This window comes from Phalaenopsis equestris, unplaced genomic scaffold, assembly GCF_001263595.1.
Source record: "Phalaenopsis equestris unplaced genomic scaffold, ASM126359v1 Scaffold204431, whole genome shotgun sequence".
Classification (NCBI taxonomy): domain Eukaryota; kingdom Viridiplantae; phylum Streptophyta; class Magnoliopsida; order Asparagales; family Orchidaceae; genus Phalaenopsis; species Phalaenopsis equestris.
Genome location: NW_018223988.1, coordinates 292 through 23,554, shown reverse-complemented (window position 1 = coordinate 23,554; position 23,263 = coordinate 292). Strand labels below are relative to the sequence as shown.

Here is a 23,263-nt window from a genome sequence, read left to right as displayed (position 1 = left end):
CATTGCCTAACTTTCACATTGCATTAGATTCTATTTTCATTCATTCGCCTCATTCGAAGACTAACAAATCTGATTGTTGGAAAAGGCCTATGGCTGAAGAACTTTGAGGTCTTCAAAATAACCTTACATAAAATAATGTTCAGTGTCCTTCTAATATTAAACCATTGGCTGAAAATAAATTTAAAATTTTGCTCTGGTGGTACTCTAGATTGTTATAAAGCATGTATAATGTCCCATTTCAGTTACAAAGAGAGAAGAAATTTAGAACTGAAGAAGAGGAACGAAAGTATAGAAGATAAGAATCTGATAGAAAACACAATCAACTATAAATGTGAACGTGAATGTCCTGACCCAAATGGTGGCGATGACTCAGTTAATCCATGTGTCTGGATTGCAAACAATTGGACGTGATGCAATCATTGTGGATAAATACTTGAAAATATTTCAAGATCTGCATCCACTTTTGTTGATCCGATTGAAGCGAAGAACTGGCTAATGAGGATAGAAATGATATTAGATAGTATGGCATGTCCGGATGAAAGAAAAATATTATTAGCTACGTTTGTGCTGGATGAAGAAGCCGAAAGGAGCTAGCGTAAGGAAAAGTCAAATCAGGGGTGAAATATATGTCAGGTTGCACCCCTCTCACTAGCACCCACTCAGGTGAGACATCTCCGGTGACAGGACTCGAATCCCATTGAAGAATATTCTTCCCCATCGAGCTTCTCGAGCCCACTACAAATCTGGGGTTCATCCCTCCTGTTTGGTCATCTGATGAGGTGCACCATGCGAAATAGGGAATAATCTCTAAATAACTCCATGTGATTTTCCTGACATGGCCCAAAATAACTTCACTTCGGACATGTCGAACTTTCCTCCGTATGGGTAACTCAGGAGAGGCTCTATAAATCTAAAATAGTTGCATTTCCCTTATCTGTGGTGATCGTGTATGTGATGTCGGCTCCCAAAACTCATAACCCTTACAGGCATCCAAGATTAGTCCTGCTGATGTTCCTTTCAAATTCTGCAAAATGCTAGCTTGAGACACCATAATTTTAGGCTCTGTTAGGCGGCTTATTACCTTAGATTTACTAACTTCTAAAGCAGCATATGTTATCTCCGTCGGAATCTCTATCACGAAGCCAACTGGAATTGGTGTCGTCTCTTCCTTATTGGCTGAAAAATGAGAATCATCTCTGAAGTCTGTATCTTCTTCCTGATCATCGATCATATCTTTAACTGGAAGCGGGTTCTCCTAGTTTATGTCTTCACCGTCTTTAGTGCTTGCAATATCTTTAACCGACTTTTCAAAGACACCCTGCTCAATGAAGTAGATCACTCCACTTCTTGTGCATTCTGCCTCAGCATGTCCAAATATGTGGCACTTACCACATTTTCTGGTTGTGATAGACTTGCGGATTGGTTTCGCTGGATAGTAACAAAGGGGGTCACTTAGTGTTGCGGTCTCTCCATGTAGAAAGCTAGAGTCTGCAACTTTTAGAGGTAGTAAGTTCGTAGGAATTGGCGTTGTGTTTTCCACTTCATCTTCATATCTGCTCATCCCCCCCTTCAACCATTTGGATTAGGGTCGATAGTAGCCTACCATTGGATTTCATCTTCAATGGTTGTAATCCACCGCTGAAGTCAGCAAATCTCTCGATGGATCTCCTCTCGAGTAGGATCGAGCATGTATCGATTAGTGGCATGGCTAAGGTTTAAGGTTGAGAGATGAAAGAGGATGTGGAAGATTTGTTGATGATGTAAAAAAAAAATTAACTTGGTGTTCCTGATTTTAAAAATCAGCAAGGGAAGAATTAGGTTCGATCAAATTCTTGTTGGAGGTTTGGGACTTGAGAAAGAAAAATTTTGTAGTAGTGACTTAGGTGGGGGTGGATGCTAAGGAACCCTAAGATAAGACTAGAGTTGGGCTAGCTCCGATACCAAATGATACCGGAAGAGAAATGCCCAAACCACAAAATCAACCTTTATTAATAGGAAATGAGGGTTACAACACACAAAAATTGGAAATAACATCACCAAAACACAAACGGACACCTCGAGAGCGTATCCCAAGGGTGGTGGAGTAGTGAAGATTGGTTGGAAGGTGGGGTAGGGAGCCGAGAAGGTGAGACAGCTGCTGGGAGCAAAGAGACAGCAGTTGGGACGGCTGACTGTTAGGAAAAGTGAAGGGGAAAAAATTGGACAGCAAGTCAGCACAGGGCGAAGTGGATGGGAATGGTCGGCGACTAAGGTAAGTAGAGGACACTAAGTAGGGAAGATAAAATGAGAGATACAATCGCCACCTTGGAGTAAGATACAGCCGGAGCACCACTACCTCCTCAGATACAACCCACAAAGGGGAAAGGACTCCACACAGAAATCTGGAATCATCACAAGGCAAAAAACTACCCTAACTCTCTTAAAGCAACAATATATAGATTTTCATTAATGAATGAAGAAGGAAACCTCCCACACAAATGGAAGAGGTGGGGAGGTAAAAAAATCCAAAAATAGTCACTAAAATACTTCCATACAAAGAAGTAGAACTAAAAGGCGGACAAAGGCGCAGGAGGTCGCTCGCCTCGTCAGGAGGCTCGCCAAGGCTGCTTAGCTAAGGAACCCATGTGGATCGGTCAGGGCCGGTCTGTTGCTTCCGCTCACGCGGGAGCCTTCCTGCACCCGCGTTTTGTCCACGCAGTTCTTCGCACCCGCATCAGTTTTTGTGAGAATTCAGATTTTGGGAATTTTTATATTATCACTAGGAGAAAATTGTGTGTGTTTTTTTTTTTTTGCATCAAACTATAATAATCTTTGTTTAAATCGAAAGTGAGAAGCTATAAAGTGTAATCTTTTGTTTGTTTCTTTAAGCATCTCATCCTAAATTTTGAATTAGTGAACCCCAACCTTTAAGATATCCGACAAAAAATTGGATATTAGAGTCTATGATTGCAATATGATGTTAATTAGAAGTAGGACATATTAATTAGATTAACAAAACTAACAACAACAACAGTAGTAGCAAAACCTTCATCCCATGGGGTCGGCTACATGAATCCTTTTCCTCCATTGCGTCCTATTTAGTGTGATATTTTCATTAGGTTAAAAAAGAACTAATAAGCATCAAAATTACTAGAGTGAGGTGTAAAATTACATTCCTACATATAATAGGAGGCATAATCTCACAAAATTTTCAAAATGGATAGCTAATTTGGTATGCATATTTGAAAGTGGTCATTTGTTTAATTCTAAAACAGTTTAACATGATGAAATGCAACTGTGGGACATTTATAATCTTGTTGTTGTAGTGTTGCAAGTAAAACAAACAAATATGGAAGACATAAGATATAAACTTTAAATATGAATACGTATCATTCTATGAATATAGAGACCAATTAAATAAATATTTTTAGAGTTATAATTAGAGTAATTCAACTTAAATTTTATAAGAAGTTTGCAAATCTTGCAAATAAATGTAATTGCCTCAATTTTTTTTTGTTACAATTATATATTTTCTTACATATCTTAGGAGAGAGATTAGAGATGACTTGAACAAAAATTTACCAAGAATCCTAAAAAGCATTTATCATGATATTTAAATATTGAGACAAATTATGAACATTCTATTAGAACTAACACACCTATAATTAAATTTAATAAAGAGAAATCATTATTTCTTCTCTAAATCTTTAGAAACATATGGTTACATTTGAGCATATTGACAAAACTTTAGTTCATGAATATCCTTTTGAAAGTATATAAGCCAAAGATTTAAAGTTACCGTGGCATTATTTTGGTATTGTTAAACAACCTATTCATAAACATCAATCCATAATCAAGCAAAGGGAAACCTTCTAAATTGAATTTGAACAGATGTCAAACTTTAATTTAAACCTCAATTAAAAAATTAAAATAAAATATATTGAGCCTACTATCACATATAAATCTATATTACAACTAAATTTTAAATAAAATATTCATTAAGAATTCAAGCTTATCGGTCACATTGCATCTACTGTTAATTGTGAAACAAAATGCCAAATTGAAATTGAATCTATCATTGATTGAAAAAGTGAACAAATCATGTCTATTAATTTAATCAATTAAACAAGCTAATTTAACCTTTGAAGAAGCTTTTTACGCAGTAAATCCAATTGAAAAAGAGTTCACTTTCAGTTTTTGGCTCCTGAATTTCTGAACTCATAGATGGAGATTTATAGGAAAAGTAAAGTTAGAAAAACATCTTAAACAATTTTGTTATGATGGTTGCCTTATAAAACTTAAATATTTAAAATTTCATCTATTTGGTAGAATTTAAAAGTGCATAATCATAATCACTAGTATACAACCATGTGGGTTAACTTTCTTTAAAAAAATTGTTTGTCCATATAAGCATTACATGTTAGTATGAATTTTCTGAATTAAATTTTATTTCTCATCATTAGAAATAAGATATAAATCATTATTAGTATTTGTTAAGATGTAAGTATTTTCAATACTTTCTTCACATCAGATTGGCATTTACATGATTCACATAATTGGCATGAAGATATTTGTAAGAATTCAACATTTATTCATAGAAGTTGTAAGTTTATTGTAAAAGAATAAAAACATTTGGTATTCAAACCAATCGATAAAGTAATGATATGTACAAATCTAAAAAACTTACTATAATAACCTTTAAGAAAATAACTATAAAGCATATGGGGTTACATAGTCATACAGTGCATTAGGACAGATACTTTCAAAATGAAAAATTCGAGAAGCCTTAGTATTACTCCCAAATCAAATATATTTGATTTAGCTTTATTTCATAAGCATTTTACTAATATCATGCACTATTCTCTTTGCACATGTGGCTAGTAAATTCACCTCAGCGCCTTATTTGGTAGATCTACTAAAATTGTTCCAAACCTATTTTATATGTAGGAATTGTATCCACTACTAATGGCAGATATCAAAGTAACTTCAGAGTGGCAATCCTAATTGTTGTGATTCAGTGATTCTTTTATGAGGAGAAACAGCTGAATTTGCTTGCAAATATTATATACTTGATTAATGAGAGAAAAATTTTTCTCAAGGCAAGTAAAACAAAAGCAAATATGAAAGTATTTAATCTTTGAAATTGCAAATTGTTTGTTAATATTATTTTAATTGTGCATACATCTTAGTTTCTTCTATCGAAGTGCCTTAGATATTAGTGCCTATGAGAACAAGATCCTTTCTTAAGTGTGTTAGTTATATAGTTAAGCTTCATTTACTATTGAAAGTGCTGTCAAATCAACCAATATTAAGTACAATTTAAACTCCAATCCTCCTTCACAATAAGCTACAACCATCATTCATTTGTCATTGGATTAGGTGACTTCAACTGGTGATGGATCCATCTGTATTTTAGTTTGGACAAGAAATTGAATTCAAATGCATTGCTAAGTTTACAATTTGATCTGTGAGGTGTTTCCTATACCTTTCTCAATGTTATTGTGGTATTCAGTTATATAAGGTCTATTTGGTTCACTGCATTAGTCCAGTAAAATAAATCAAATACAAGAAATTTCAAACTTTGGGAATTTGGTTGGATGAAAACGGAAGAAAACAGTGTAAAATTTTGCTGAATTTAGAATTCATCATGTAATTCAAAAATTGGTGTATTCCAATTCTATTAAATTTGGGCAATTTCCACATATACTACAAACCACAGCGTACTGTCATTGCCACCATCATCCGACTGCTCGTTGCCATATACCAACTCGATAGCAATCCTCCTCCACCATCATCATCAAAGCAGGCAGCCTGCCGCTGCCACAGACGGCAGCCAACCAGTGATCGCCTGCCATCTTAGTTGCCACTTGCCACCCAATACTGCCACCCACCACACTCAATCACCAAACGCAACCAGCACTGCCACCGTTCACCGCCTCCACTATTGTCAAACATGTTTTTGACATTAATTTCATTTTTTTTCCAAAGCAAACACAAAAATGTAGATTACTACATTTACTTTATACCAAACTAAACAACTTCAAAGTATTTCAAATATACTATTTTAATTATTTTGTATTCCATTTGGATTGCATTCATTTTTCAGCAAAGTAAATAGTCCCATGGTCAAAGTTTTGTGATTTGTAACTTTATCATATGGCTATAACTTGGAAACAAAGGAAAACGATTTGGGCATTGAAGGAAAGATTGTTTCTAAAGCTAAATTTTGGGAAATCCTAAAAGGCTGTTGCTTTTAGGTCATTCCAATTATAAATAAAAGATACCTAAAAGCACATATCCAATTCAAATTATGGTTGAACATTTATTTATCTCATGATATAGTGTGTATTATATGATGTAGATTCCTCGAATTCTTTGCTAGTCTTGAAGCCAACTTCAAAAGGATGCTTCTTCTCTTACTGGTTTGAGATCTAGATATTTACTTGCTTCTATTATTGTTCTTCTAAACTATTTGTATTTATGCATAATTGAGATTTGTCAAATCTATTATAATCTGATTTTTTTATTTTTTTTATTTTTTTTATTTTTTATTTTTGTGATGATCAGGTTAGGAAAAGAGATGTTTAGGGTGCGTTTGTGGAAGCTTTTTAGCTACCAATGCAGCCCCTAAATGCATAAAAAGGTGTTTGGAAAGAATGATGCAACATTTTTTTGAGATAAGAAGATGTAAGCGTGGGTCGCAAGTTTGACCCCGTGGCCCGCATTTTGTTCGCGAGAAATATCTCTCGTGCCCTTGAGTTTTGTTCGTGTGCCCCTTTTGCTATTATCGTGCTTCTCTCACGTATCTTTGCCCTAGCTCCCTTTTCATCTTCCCCATTAACTCCGGTCGACGGTTCTGGTGCCATCTCTCATCTCCTTCCTTCATCCCTTCTCTCCAATCTCCAGTTCCTGTGACACTCGCCCATATCCCCTTATGGTATTCTCTACCCTATACTACTGGAGTTGATATTCTTGGTTCGGGTCTTGAGGTTTGCCCTGTGCGACTTGCTCTTTGTAATTTTTGGCTTTGCTCTATTTATAGTTTATGGCATTTTTTTCATTGCCCATGTTTGACCTTTGTTGATCTATGTTGGAAGGGTTTTGTTAGCCCCTTTGCAATTTATGGCATTTAACATTACATATGTTGGAAGAGTGTGAATTGAGGCCCTATGTCATTTCTGGCATTGCCCTTACTTTTCATTTTCTGATCCATGTGATTTGATTTTTGTGATTTGTTGGCCTCTTGAAAGAAATTTTATTTTAGAATGTTTTGTATGACACAACCCGTACTCATGGATCCTTTGGAAGAACTGCACAAGAATCATAGACTTCCTGGCTCCTCCAGGATGACTTTCAGAGAGATGTTAGCAATAACCATCTATATTTTATCATAAAATGAACCTGTGAGAGGGAGTCATGAAGCGATTCTAACACTCATTTGAAACAAGCAATGGAAGTTTTCAATTAAATTAAATACTCTGGTTAGTTTATCATCATAAATTATCAAATTTGAGAGCCCAACAAAGGACCCCATAGGGATTTCACAAAACCAACATTATATGTCATATTTTAAGGTAAATTCATGCATTCATATTCTCTTGAATTCAATGGAGCACATTAATTCAAATATCTTTGTTAAATGTTTTAGAATTGTGTTGGAGCAATTGATGAAACACATGCGGATGCACGTGTGCCAAACAGTGAAAAGATCGCATTCATCAGGTGATTCGGTTCACTAATACAAAATATTATGATAGAATGTGATTTTAACATGTGATTCACTTTTGCTATGGTCAAATGGGAAGATAGTGCACACAAAGTCGAATATTCTTTGTTATTACTTTATTTGTAATGTATTGCGAAAACACTTACATTTTGAAACTCAATTTAGTGGAAATTTTATTTCTAGTTCTTTTGGATGTATTTTCCCACATGGATGACCTGTGAGGCAACCGTGAGTATAATATCTAATGAGTATTTATTGCATATTTTATATTTTGGTTTAGAGGTTAATGATGAGATATTCGACCTTATGAATTCTTCTAGATGGCCCATATGTTGTTATTGTTTCTTGACACGTATGAAATCCCAATACAGACAACCAAATACTTCTCATTTTTCAGTCGTATGATTGTTGGAGTTCTTCTGAAAGGTCTTTGTGGTGATATACAGATATGATACATACGAACTCGGTAATACGTAGTCTAAAGGCAACCAATAACCCTTACTGTCTTCCTGTAGTGACAGATTATTTGTTGGTTGATACTTTGCCCTCTGAGATCTCACAATTTTATAAAATTTTAATTGATTATTTCTATTATTTTTCATTATTAATGTTGCATCTAAGGATATACTTTGTGGTTTTAAAACTTCAGAAAAGATAAGCTCGAGAAGTTTTGGTGCCTCCAGAGCAATATACTGCTATTGTGGACTGCAATGTTTTCTACTTACTTCGTGCAAACACATAGTTATGAGCGATAATTTTATAGGGGCCTAAAGAATAAAATAAAAAACTATGACTTCTTTAGGTGGGTGGATCAGTTCGAGGATTCCACCATCGATAGTGATCAAGAGTGGAGAATTTCGTTAGAGGGATAACTTCGTGATATTAACCGGCTGCATTTTAAAAACAATATTATAATAATATTAATTATTATTTTAATATTCTTATTTTTAATTTTTATTGTTGCACTACACACTATTTAGTGAAATCTAATTTTTGTTTTAAAATATTCAAACTGGATATTTATTTTTAAGTATGAAATATGCAAGCATGACTGATTTTGTTATAACAACACTATACTAAAGGGGCATAAATGTCATTTGTTTGTAAATAGCTGCAGCACAGTCGTTAAAAAACTGCACAAAACAAACAGACACCCAACTTCCTCGCAACTTTTTCCTGGCACGGCTGATGCGCAACAACTTTTTAATAAGCTGCAGCTGCCCCAAACAGACCCTTAACTTATGTTAAGAAAGATGGGGGTAGTCAAAAAAATACTTGGGCTTATGGTATAAAAAATGATCTTAATTTATTAAAATTAAATTAAAATATGACACTTAATAGAACACAACGGAGAAAAAATGATTCAGGTAGCCGACCCCACTTAGTGGGATAATTGCTTGTTTTTTGGTTGTTATTGTACTTTTTGTTGAAAGTTTAATCATTGCAGAATTTTATGTTCGTTGTCAAAATTTTTTTATTAAATTTAAATTTTATTCACAATTAAATTATTGTTTGAAATGAATAAAGGATGTTCTTTTATTTTTAATCAAAAGGGATTAAAATATTTCTGAATTTTTAATCAAAAGGAGCTAATCTTTTCTTAAATTAAAAATTAGAAAACTGCAAATTTTGAACATTTGTGTTTCTTGATGCATCTCACGACAAATTTGTCTTAGGGTGTGTTTGGGGCGGCGGTGCGGTGGCGGTGTGGTGCCGCATCGTAATTTTTTTTGTTTTGCAAACCTATCTGCGTTCTCAAAAAGCTGCAGCTGAAAGCTGCATTTTCACACTAGACTTAGCTATTGCGATCGCTGTCAGAAAGCCACGGTTTGACTTTTTCGACTTTTTAAAAAAAAAAATTATAATAGCCACCGCAGCTTTTTGAATAGCGGTTTCTTCTTCACACCTTCTGCAGCTACCCCAAACAGACCCTTAGTCCCTAAACCCAATGACATTCAACATCACAAACTCTTTTATTATTTTCCTAATCATGTCCATCTTTCTTCAAGTTTTCATTTAGGCCAACTAATACTTTTCATGAATGTATTTTGTTTTTTGAAACATGCAATTTAAATTGAAATTTTTATCAGTTACAAACCTTGCACTCCCAATAACTTGGCATAGAGTTACTTTTCCTGAAGGATTTGCCACGTAAAATGTCAAACAATTTTTTTTTCTATTAACTGTTTGCAGATTAGTTAAGCATAAATTTTGAACTTGAATTCTAAATAACTCATTGGTTCTATCAAAATTAATTATTAAAAACAGGCAAATGACAAATATATTTTCATTATTATTAGACAATTTCAAATATTTGTATTTTGTGGCACTGAACCTTTAATCCAAATGGAGACATTGTTATCTTCTCTGTAGCAAACTTTATTACCTAAAGTTTTTGCAATCAATGAGCACACTAACACCTTGCCCAAGACATGTGAAGGTAAGAAAAAAATAGGCCATGCGTGCTAACAAATGTTCAAGCGGATTATAAGTGTTTTAACTAGGTTATGTCCAAATATACATTGGAAGTGCTAAAAAAAAGCATCAAATGAAAATATGGCAAAGATAATATACTCCTACGATAAAATAGTATTCACTTGGATGAAAATGCACATCAATTATTGCTAAAAAACTACAAGATGAGCAGATAAGAACCAGAGAAAGTATTGCAACTCCTTAATCATTTATCGAGAGTGAAACAAAGTATCCTCAAACTCACAGTAACTAAACTACAATTATCATCTCATCACGCCACAACAAAGTTAAATTATCACTCATATTCATTGAAAACATTTTAAGGAAGCATGTGTTAGAAAAATATTTCAAGCAGTAAAAAAAACTTACACGTCTGCAAATCTCGTGCCTCCTTCACCTCGGATTCTAAGTTGTCTATCCCAACCAGGAGGTGGTTGAGCAATGTTAGGTTTATCAATGGCCCAAAGCCTACTTCCATCTTGCAAAATGTCTGGCGGATCTTCACAGGATATATCAGGTCGCCATTCACGAGCCCTTTCACATACAAAAGGTACTTGTAAAATACTTTCACGTATCTGCTCATATTTCTCTTTCGTTGGAATAAGCCTCCACTTAAAGCATGATGCACATTGAACGGTAAATGCCCCCACGGATGGAAGAGCACGACTAGAAGGATTTGGTGTTGCAGAGTTCAATGGTACAAGATGATCCACAACGTGATTGGAACCAGGATTCAAATCCTCACCAGTGCTTGAACCAGATTTAAAAACAACCAATTGGTTTGCAGAAGTTCTATTGATTTGTACATTGCTATCCTCGGCATCAATAGTCATTTGATCTGGTTCCTTCTTTTGACTCCTCAGTAGTAGCCGGGATGAACTACGAAACTCCTTTTTAACAGTGGGTGACTCATCTCCAGAGTCTGATGGCATCAGCATCGACACAAAGCAAACTGTACATAGAAAAAGCACAATAATGAAACCATAGGATATTGAAAAAAAAAGACAAATTGAAGCAGGAAATCAATTCAAAATTACAAATAAAAAACTTATACAATGGATCACATGTTAAAACCAAGAATATTCTTGCTTGAAGCCATTAATGGGGATAGAAATGAGACAAGGATAAGCTTTGGAAAAACATATTCTTTTCATCATGCTAGATCATAATGACCAGAAATAAACAATCCAAATATAATCATTTTAGTTTAAAAAGACAACAATAAAAGAAAACAGCTTTAAATTTAATAAAATACTTTGCCTCCACAAAAAAAAAATCAAACTAAATCAAATAAAATGCATAATGAAGTCATTGTACTACAATGGATAGGTTGGGAAATTTTAATTGAATGGTAGGAATTATTCAGCATAGATTCTAAGGCAAGACCAAAAAATTATGATTGTTCTTCAAACTTCGCTTGGGGGTTTTGCGTATACATGGTGTGATTCAAAATCAAACTAACTTCGGAGTAGAAATCTGTCATTACCCACTTGATTTGGGAATGATAATGGGGAAGCTTGTGGAACCGATAGGATCATGTGAAACCTAAGGGACTGTTTGGAACCGTTTTTCGTTTTCTATTTTTTATTTCAAAAAACAAAAAATGTGTTGTTTCCTGTTTTTTTATTTTGTTTTCAAAAAACACAAAACAGGAAAAATAAGTTTTTTTTTTTTCAAAACAGCTCCCCACCTATCACATTCCCGATCTAAACCCGACCCCATTTCCAGTGCCTTCTTCGACACCGGCGCCTTCTATGGAGTCGACGCAGACATCGACACCTGCCGACACTGATGCCTTCTCCAATGGCTTCTTCTTCTCCAACAGTGCTTCTACATTTTCTTCTTCCGGTCATTTTGCTCACTCCTTACTTCGCACCGCAGGCTATAAATCATTACAGAGATTCCAGTGAGGGTGTTGGTCAAGAGATGAGGATCTGTGAAGGAGAGCAAAGTGGAGCTCATCGACTTCATTGGCACAGTTGCAACGGTAAAGCTGTGGTTCTTTCGCCAGTGGAGGAACAGAGGAAAGCAGACCAATGGGGTGGCGATGGGGGAGAGGGTTGAGATAGGAAGAGGAGGAGAAGGCGGTGGTGGGGATAATAATATTTTACTAGTTTTTGTTTTTCCAAACATATTTTTTGCTTTTTATCTTTAAAAATAGAAAAATCATGGCGTGCCAAACTTGTTTTTGATTTATGTTAAAGAAACAACAAAACAAACTACAAAAAAGTAAAAAACACAAAACACATAACAAAAAGTGATCTCAAATGGCCCCAAATGTTTTTTGAACTCTCGAGTCTCATGCAACAATCAAGATCTCACCTGGGATTGGATGAAAGTTTTAGGGTATTTCAAAGTTCTTTAGTGTAAAAAACATTGCTGCAAGCAAAGAAAAGTAGAATTCAAGAATGGGTGGCCATGGTAAAATGACATGAGAAGGATCTAGAGTGAAACAAGGTTTGATGTTTGTCATTCAAGATGATTTCCCCAATCCCTAATTAAGGTTTCCTTGGTGTTCCTTATGCAATACTAAGTTAGAAGAGAGGACTTAGTTTGTAAGGGTAGAAGGTCATTGGATATCGCTTTGGGATCTGCACTCGATACTTAAAATTGCCTCCTTTTTTTATGTATCGATCAAGATAAGTTAATCCAAAAATAAATATGAGAAAGAAAGTGTGATCACCAAAATATAATAGATAGGATAAAGATAGTTCAATTGCCAATGATTCAATACAAACTTTGAAAAAAAAAAAGCTTCCATAAAAGCTAATATTAATAAAATCTAATAGATAAAAAAGTGATAAAAATCTTGAAAAGGATTATTTCGTTGTTATGCAAGAGGATAAGATATCCACGTCCTCTTTCTTATGATAGCTGGTTAAATTTACTTGAAAGCCCATTAAATAGGACTGATAAATTCAGATTAAATTCATGATAATCCATGAATGTTGAATTCTAGTTATCCTCCAACAATAGTGGTTAATTTCCCCTTAAATAGGAAGAATATGGAAATGAATCTTCAAGCTTTTAAATTTACTTCCCTGGAATTGAATTTGGAAATAACCTTCTCTTTCCTCGTGCATGTGGATTGCCCCTCCTTAGGAAGTTAGGTTTAAAATTTGAAATGAGGTTCTCTTAAAATGTAGCCATTTATGTTACCATAAAGTGCATAATATGAACCGGACATTTGGGATTGCCATAGGTTTAACATTGAGTATGATACATGAGCTGAGCTTCAGCACAGGCTTGATGCAACCAACCACAATGCTAGGGTGTCCAGTATCATGGCATGGTTCTACCCTATGCCACATTGCACGCAAGCTGTTTAGGCATAAAAAAACAATGTTTCTAATAACGTTGACCCCAGTGTAGCCAAGAACACATCGATATGGAAACAAGCCTAGTCGCCAATGTACCGTGAAGTCTAATAAATTCAATACTTTCATGCTTTGAAAATTTTAGAGAAGCCTTTGATCCTAGCAGTCAGGACATGTAAAAGATACCATATTTGCAGTCAAAATACAAGAAAAAATAGTGTGCTATGAATATTGTCTGAATTTGCATTGTATCGGTACAATTTAAATTTTCAAATAACATTAACCCATTGAAAATATGAAGTCTAAGAAATAATTCCATGTGTGAGGGAAAAAAAACCATGAAATTTGCTTGTGAGCGCATCATTTATTGTTCCTCTAAACTGGCAAGCTTTTGGAGTACCACCAAATTATTAAACAGAGTTAATGCATTAAGTGTATATGTTTGTAGCACATTAGCACCATGACTAATCAAATGAAAAGTGGAAAAGAATTTACAATTCAGATTTTAAATTTTGTATTTTCTCATACAAAAGCTTTTTCAACATTACAAAAATACATTATAGCTTCATCGTCATCACCATCACCAATTGCCTCGTCCCAATCATTTGTGATTGATGCTATTAATCCCCCTTCAGGGTCAAATTATACTGATTGAATGCCTACATGTCTAATAAATAACACAACAAAAATGCATATAAATAGTTAATGATGCTAATGATAGTAAAGCAGCTTTTGAAGGATCTAAAGTTCATAAAAGGAATTAAAATATTTTCATAGAAGTTCGAGTTGTATTTTCTTCTAGAAATATATCTTTTTTTATCACAATACCAAACATGATACATTAATTCAAGTGGGCCAATTAGGGGGGCTAGGGTTCCAATGCAAGTTAAGATGATAAATGAGAACCGAAAAAATTTTCAATTCAAGATATCTTTACATAATTTTAGTAAAATCTTGTTTCTAATGAAAGGATGTGGTAAACACATTATTCATTCTACTTGTTCACAAGAAAACTTCGTGGCATGTAGGGCTGTCAAAGCGGCCCGTTGTTCACGAATAACTCGTGTTCGGCTCGTTAAGCAGCTCGTGTTCGGCCCTTTCGTTAAACTTAACGAGCCGGATAAGAATAAATTTTAAAGCTCGAAATATAAACGAGCCAAACACGAACAAATATTTGTTTGATCGTGTTCGGCTTGAATTGACTCGAAAAGAAATAAATAAATTCATAAATAAATAAAAATATAAATATACTCAATATTCTGCAGTGTTATTGGTGTTATTGGTAATATTCTGCAGTGTTATTGGTGTTACCACCAATAACACCCGCTGTGTTATCAGTGTTTTTCCTCCATCCGCGATGTTATTCCACGGTGTAACACCGCTGAATAACACCAATAATACTTTGGAATAACACCAACACCTGCGGTATTATTCCGCCGTCTGCGGTGTTACTCGGGTGTTATTCCACGGTGTTATTCTGTGGTGTTGCACCGCGGAATAACACCAATAATACCGCGGAATAATGGCCTGATCTGTTTCGGTGTTACTCAGGTGTTATTGCGTGTGTTATCGGTGTTATTCCACCGTCCACGGCATTATTGGCGAGATTCCACGGTATTTTTTATTCTATCGAGCCTATTTCAAGCCGAACATGTCAAACCCGAACAAGAATACATATTTCGAACCGAACAGGAGCTAAACATGAACAAGAATATGTTATTCTAGTCAAACATGAACACATTGTTCATTAGTCATTTCGAACACGGGCCAAATTGGAACGAGCCGAACACAAGCCGAAGCTCAGCTTGCTCAAGCTCGGCTCATTTACAGCCCTAGTGGCATGATCAAATTGAACAACTTCTAAAGATCATGCTTTAAAAAAAATACTATGCTATTAAAAAAAATCTCATTTACTCACATAAAATCATTGCTAAGCAATTTAAAAGATAAGAACATAAATTATCTCAAAAGGGAAGATAAGAATATAAATTATCTCGAAAGGATTCAAATTAGGAGTAGAAGCCATTCTAGAAATCTCAATTCGAAAAGTCGTACAGTTTTCTTACAGGTATCATACTTTAATAGATGGTAGTAAAAAACATATTTCTACCATAAAAATTTCTAGAAAGCAGGAAGAAAATAGTAGCCAAATGAAGCTATAGTGGCAATTTGAAAAGCAAAGCAGTAAAAAATCAATCCCAAACATACCCTTAGTTATATGCTTTTGACTAAGCTATCCAACAAAAAAAAGAGAAGCAAAGATACTATTAATAGATATGCTACTTTAGCACACCTTAAACAAGAGCATGCATTATATGTTTTCTGGTTAAACTGAGGCTTGTACCCCAAATTATTACAATCTAGCAATCAATGCTGTTTGGATGAGAAGATTGGAGGGCTTAGGGATAAAAATGGATCATACATCCCATGATCTGATAAATCCTTATTTAGGCATGATTTTCAAAATCTTGGCATTTACTAGATCTATTCCAAATAAGGATTATGGGATTTAAGGAAGGTCAAGCGTGCAAATCTACTTATGTAAATAAAACTTTGAATATGATTTAATTTCCAATTAATTTAATCAATCACTAACTAGCAACCTCAACCTCCAATTGGACAATATTAACGCTCAAATCAATAATAGATAATAATTACTGAAGCAATCACACATCAAAGATTCCTTTATGTTGAACTAGTCATATTACGTCAAATTAATAGATAACTTGAACATCTAGGCACAAGGATTTAGAAAATTTTGCTCCATTTAGAAATTAGAGATCCAAGTAGGGCCACAAGTGCATGATAAATTACCTAATTAATGTGTAAATCTGCTTAATTTTAAATTAATCAAATAAATCACTAATTACCTCAATTAAGTTGTAATGATATTAACTTAAAATCCTAACCATTAAATACTTATGTATTGCTTATGTTAACAATGAAATACTTGGCCACTTATATATAATTGACTAATTAAGTCAAATGAAATGTAGATTAGTTTAACTAAGCACTAAATTGTATATAACCCTTCATTAAGTCATAAATAACCAAACTTAACATCATAATTATTAAGCAAAAACTAAATACTTACAAATAATTTCATTAATCTATATCTAATCATCATATTAAATTTTGATTAGTTCTTAGTGAGAATAATGAAGAACTAATTAAGGCCACATTAACATCATAATCATTGATCAATTACCAATTACTAAAGTCATTTAATGACCCAGCATATTGTATGTTTAATTAAATCTTAATCAGAGAATATAAATCCTATATAATATAGCAACACCAAATTAAGACTCAAATAAGCACTATAAAAACTAGTCAATTAATAACTAATTAACTTAATATCATTTTAGTTAACTGATACAATTATGCAAAAATTAGCAAATTAAATCCTAATTAAGATTTAATTAGTTAAAATCGAAAGGACATTACCAATTTCTTTAGTTAGTTGATAAAATACTAAATTCCTAGATTAATTACTATATAAAAAAACAATATAAACCTTACAACAACAACAAAGCCTTAATCACGATACATCTTATTTAGTGTCATATTTTCATTTAGTTCTAACAAATTAAAATCATTTTTTATACAATAAGTCGAAGTCTTCCTAGATATACCTCTGTCTTTCTTAACCTAAGTCGAATCTAAAACATCTACTCTCCTAATCAGATCATCAGATGGTCGATGTTCAATGTGACCAAACCATCCAAGACAACTCTCTCTAATTTTGTTTGTCACTGGAGCTACACCAACCCTATCAGGGTTATATTCATTTCACATTTTGTCTCTAAGTGTAAAACCACTCATCCACCTAATCATTCTCGACTCAGCAACACTTAACCTAGTATTATGCTTCTCTTTTAAAGGCCAACATTCAGTGCCATAGAGCATTGCAGGTCTCACAAAATTTTTCTTTCAGTCTAAGCGGTACTTTTCTATCACACAATAGGCCCGAAACATTCTTCCACTTCAACCAACCAACTTGAATTCTACTATTAACATCCCCATCTATATCACCATCGCTTTGAACAACAGACTCGAGATATCTAAATAGTTCACACCTTTTCATAATTTGATAACCCAGAGTTATGATTTGATTGCCCATTATTACACTTCTGTCACTAGAGCAATTACTACTAAAAATATATTCCATGTATTCAGTTTTAGTTTTACTCAAATTAAGGCCTTAAACTCCAATGTAGGCCTCCAGAATTAAAGTTTTCTAGGGTTTTTTCTCTCGTCTTATCCACGAGAAGGATATCATCAACAAAAAGTATACACCAATATAAATCCTCCTGTAAATGTCCAGTAAGACCATCCATAACTAAAGCAAAAAAGATATGGGCTTAAAGTCGATCTCTGATGTAATCCAACAGACAGAGGGAAATATTTGGTCAATCCTCCTTCAGTTCGAACACAAGTAACAGCTCTAATATAAATGACTTGAATATAAGTCATATCAACACCTTTCTTCTCAAGAACTCTCCAAAGGATATCTATTGGAACCTTATCGTAAGCTTTTCTAAATCAATAAACATCAAATGTAGATCCTCCTTATTATCTCTGAACTTCTCCATCAAACCTCTAAATAAATGTATAGCTTCCATAGTAGACCTGCCCGACATAAATCCAAATTGATTATGAGAAATCTCTGTAATACGTCTTAACATATGTTCAATTACCCTCTCCCATAATTTTAAAATATGACACAACAACTTAATTCCTCTATAACTTACACACTCTTGTGCATCCTCTTTATTCTTAAAAATGGGGACCAAAATACTTTTCCTCCACTCCTCAGGCATCTTTTTAGCTTTTAAAATAATATTAAAGAGTTTAATAAGCCAAAAAACTACCAAATCTCCTAAATATTTCCACACTTCAATAGGAAATATTATCAGGTTCTACAGACTTTCCACACTTGATTTTCTTTAAAGCCTCCTCAACTTCTTTTTTACTAATGCGAAGGTATAAATGAAACGTTTAATTATTATTAAAGATATTAAGATCACCAAGATTGATTGTATTTTCAGAAACTTGATTAAAAATTTTATCAAAACAACTCACCCACCTATGTTGAATATCTTTTTCTAAGAAAATCACTTTTTGATTTTCATCTTTAATACACTTTACTTGAGTTAAATTTTTACTTTTCTTTTCTCTTTGTTTGGCTAGTTTATATATATATTTTTCACCCTCCTTAGTATCTAATTTATTATAAAGATCATTAAAAACAAAGTTTGTAGTGTCACAAGATGTTCTTTTACACTCTCTGCGATCCGTTTGATATTTTTTTCCAGTTCTCTAAGTTTTTACATTTAAGTTAATTTTTATAACAAAACTTCTTATATTTTATCTTTTCTTGCAGATTATTATTCCACCACCAACTATTTTTATTTATAAAAATTTTTTCTTTTGACTTTTCAAATATATTTTTTGCTACTTTTTTAACAGTGTTTGTTACTATATCTCACATAGCATTTGCTTCTTCATGAACATCCCAAATTTTAAAATCTTGAATTTTACACAAAAAAAAAAATAATTCATTTGTGTCTTTTAGGTTCCCCCATCTAATTATACGATAATGAGTCCTAATATTCTTAATTTTACAATTTTTCATCTTAACATCTATAACTAATAATCAATGTTAGGTACTAAAATTCACACTTGGAATGACATTACAATCTTTACAATCTCGACGATCTCTTCTTCTCATAAGAAAATAATCAAATTGTGTTTTATTAGATCCATTCTTATAAGTAATAAGATGCTCATCTCTTCTTTTGAATAATTAATTAGTAATAACAAAATCATACACTAAAGTAAAATCTAAAATGGCTCTACCTTCTTTATTAGTCGCTCCATAACTGTAGCAACCATGAATATTTCTGAAATCTTCTACCACTCTACCGACATGTCCATTTAAATTTCTTTCAATAAAAATTATTTCTTCAAGTTCTTATCCATTTCTAAATTCTCTGATAACTGATCATAGATATGTAAATGCGCCAATGATTCAAATCAAAAAACTCCTAGGGGGATTATAGATCCTTATAGGGTTAAATTTTTTAAAAAAGAAGATATAAAGAAAACGACAGATAGGTGTTGAAGGACGATGCAAAAGAATTTAGATAAACGTCAATCAATATCATATATGATCGTCAACAAACATAGAATGTAAAAAAGGGATTACAGCTAAGGACCAAATCCTTCTGTGTATAGTGAAACATGATGTAGATTTTTCTCAAGAAATCTTAAGGTTTGATTTCTGAAATTGTGACATATATGGTCTAAAGATTGAAAAACTTTAAAATCATAAACACATAGATCCAACACTTAGACAGGGTACATTCATACTATTGTTTTGCCTCAATCAATGTTCTAAAAATCTTGAAAACCGCAATTTAAACAAAATTAAAGCATTAAAAACATGTGTATGTGTGTGTGCATGCACATATACATGTGTTATTTGTATGTGAATGTACAGGAAATGTGTAAGTGATAATTGTATGTTAATGTGTGCATGTGTTTTAGTGTGTGAGTGAATGCCTTGTGTCAATTCATGCTTGACAAATGAATATGCATGGTTATGCGCAAACCTCCTTGTTCCATTGTATGCATAAAAAATGAATGTGGATTAATAGATGTCTATATACTAAACCATGTCAATACATGTGCTTGTGTTTTCAGTTTATGTGCATACCACTAGGTTGTTGCATGCATGGTAAATGACTAGATGAGTCAATAGATGAGTATGTGTTTACTGGTGTTTCTTATCAAACATGTACCGAAGCTAAAATGTCTTATGAATAAACATAATGAATCCTTTGCCTTTCTAGACTATTAATATACAATATGATGACTTTACTTTTCTACATCATTATTCTTTATGCATAAATACAAGAGGCTATTTAGCAACAAATTTCATATCTATATCTTAATTAAAAATTTTCATCATCATCATCATTAGCCTTATCCAAACTATTTGAAATCAACATTATCAATCCTCCTCCACTCAATCTTATTAAACATTCTATGAGGATTTAATCCAAGATTTGTATAACCTTATCATTCTACCACACTTAGATCCACTAATTATATTAGTATAAACAACATATTTCACAGAAATTTATCATACCATACCTTATTTAAAGTAAAAGGAAAAAAAAGGACAGACAAAAAATCTCATTGTTAGTGTACAGTCATCTTCGACTCAATAATTAGCACTAGTTTGACAAATTTTTGCTAGCTCATTCTTAAAAAGCAGGTGTTTTATCATGTTCAACTCGATAATAACTCGATCATTCCAGTTCATGTATAAGAATTCTGAAAAATCATCATGTTCACGAATAACTAGAATTCAGCTCAATAACTAAGCATCATTTGTATAATGCGCTGAGCTTGCTCAAGCTCTGCTCATTTAACCCCCTAGAGAAAAATACTGACAAGTCCCACATGAATTCTATTATAAGTCCTTGTTTCACCACCCAAATAGCTCCCAAATAGTTATGTTAATGGGATGTCATGGTGGCTCATTAAAATGACATTCTAACCTATTTTATACAGCAAACTAGATCCTTTAATTAATGAAATAAGCATCTCTCTCCCCTCTTCCCAATCATCATGGATCCTTGGAATGATTTTTTTTCCCTTGAAAGTTGTCAACAACTTTGTTTTAGTCATTTAGGTTGCAAAGCATGCATGCAAAATAAGTGCTCATGAGTCAGTATGAGAGGGCAAAATAAGTCCCAAAAAATTAAAATGCCAAATGAACCTCCAAACTTGACTAAATTTGTTGCTATTTGTAAGGAAATTATTTTTACTATAATTAGTAAATAGCTTTCTATCTTTCTTATCAATAAACTTGTCTAAACTATTTGGGTCCGACTTTGTCAATCAAAATTCTCCACTCCTTTAAAGTGTTGCATGAGTTATTATATACATGCCTTGCAAGTTCTTTTGCGTTGTTCCAGTCCATATATAAAAAAGGTGATGCTTGTTGAGAGCAATAATGCGGAAACAAATGCAAACATTACAGCAAGAAGCTTCACAGCTCATGCAACACTTGCTTATAAAAGGCACACATGGATTAGAAAACAATGACTCCAATCATGTCCCACAACTATTTACAGCCTAATTGGTGTTAGATGTGCCTCCAATACATGCCACTAAACTTGCACTGGCAGACCAACCAATGTGTTTCAAATTCTAGCACAGTTACAATAAAAGCATTTTTTCTTCCACACCGAAAATTATTTGTTTTCAAAGCAAATTGCGATCATAAAAAAATCCCCAAGCTTCCCCTTACTGCGTGTCAGAACCCATGTTTTCACATTTGGAAAGTAACAAAGAAGCACCCACAGATATCCACATAAGACTCCATTTCACGCAAAAATGGCACTCACCCACGCACTGAGAGCCAAGTCGAAAATTTTAAACAATAATCATTCATTGATACCAATAATAAAGCTCCAGATATGCAATTTATTGTCTTTATCTCAAGTTTTAAATTAAAAACAACACGACTGACCGGATCCGTAGGAATTGAATCATTTTCTTCATTACAAATCCTCGCCGATGCACATAAACTTTGGCCAAAACCACGAGAAGGTTAAAAGGAACAGTACATTTATCGAAAACTTATGATTCGGTAATGAAAGAGCACACCCAGAGCTGAATCGGAGGTAAGGGAACTGAAAAGAACAGATCTTGAAGTCGAAGAACTCACCCTCCCGGCGCGGCAAAAATTCGATGAACGGAAGGATGAGAGAATACCCGACGCCCGGAGTAGTTACAGTGCCTGAGCCCTTCGCCTTCTCCCGCGGTTCCCTTGCTCGCTATCACCGGGTTCGGTAATTAAGTCGGATCAACAGGGCATTGGATTAATTGAAGTGGAGAACGATACAAGGCAGTAAGATCTGAGATTTTGCATTCCTTGATCGGATCCTGAGATCATTGCAAACACCAAACAGGAGGGATGTAAAAATAAACCCTAATCTTACACGAACGGCTCATATTCGACCCTTAAATGATTTATATTTTTAGCTAGATTTTATATTTGTTGATGTTGGACTCATTTTGATTCTAAATAATTAAATAAAAATATTTATTTATATTTTTTATATTGAGTTTTAATATGTATATGAAAATATTCAATTTAATTATTTTTTAAAAATTATTTAGGTGGTATACTTATAAAATTATAGTTTTAGTTGTTAGATATGTAAATAAATGGGATTTGGGTGGTATGTAAATGTTCCTAGGCACCCATTTTCTCTAAATTAGGTACTTAATTTGTATATACATAGGATTTGGTTGATGTGTGTAAATGTCCCTAAAATTAGTTGGAAAATGACAGGAGCGTGATGGGAAGGGGTGATTTAGTCCCATATTGGGAACGACATAATTGTTTTTTTGTGAGGAAAGCCTATTTAAAACAATCAGTTCTTAGTTATTTTGGGAACGATGAACCGATGTTGTCTATTTTCTTTAATTAGAAATGAACAGTTCGATGAACAACTTGAACTCGAATCATGTCCCACAATTGTTCAAGTTCATGTTTTGACTGTTCATGTTTCATGGGACAAAAATGAACAGCTTGTCGAATCGATGTTCATGTTTTAAGCTTCTGCAAATGAACCAATGCACTCGATGAACAACTCGAACTCGACTCAATTAAAGCTCGATTGTGATCGTTCAAATTAGAAAATAAACAAGTTTGAACAATTTTTAAAAGCTCGGAGCTTAT

At 33.6% G+C, this 23,263-nt stretch overlaps 1 protein-coding gene across 1 annotated transcript; it reads right to left on the bottom strand.

The window, feature by feature from the left end:
* Positions 1 to 10,528: 10,528 nt before the first annotated feature.
* Positions 10,529 to 22,531, bottom strand: LOC110036260 (methyl-CpG-binding domain-containing protein 2-like). Its single transcript, XM_020740664.1, has 2 exons — positions 22,244 to 22,531; positions 10,529 to 11,132 (listed from the first exon to the last, which is right to left on the bottom strand). Exon 2 carries the CDS (start codon positions 11,116 to 11,118, stop codon positions 10,546 to 10,548), a length of 573 nt encoding a protein of 190 aa, XP_020596323.1. The 5' UTR covers positions 11,119 to 11,132; positions 22,244 to 22,531; the 3' UTR covers positions 10,529 to 10,545.
* Positions 22,532 to 23,263: the final 732 nt, after the last annotated feature.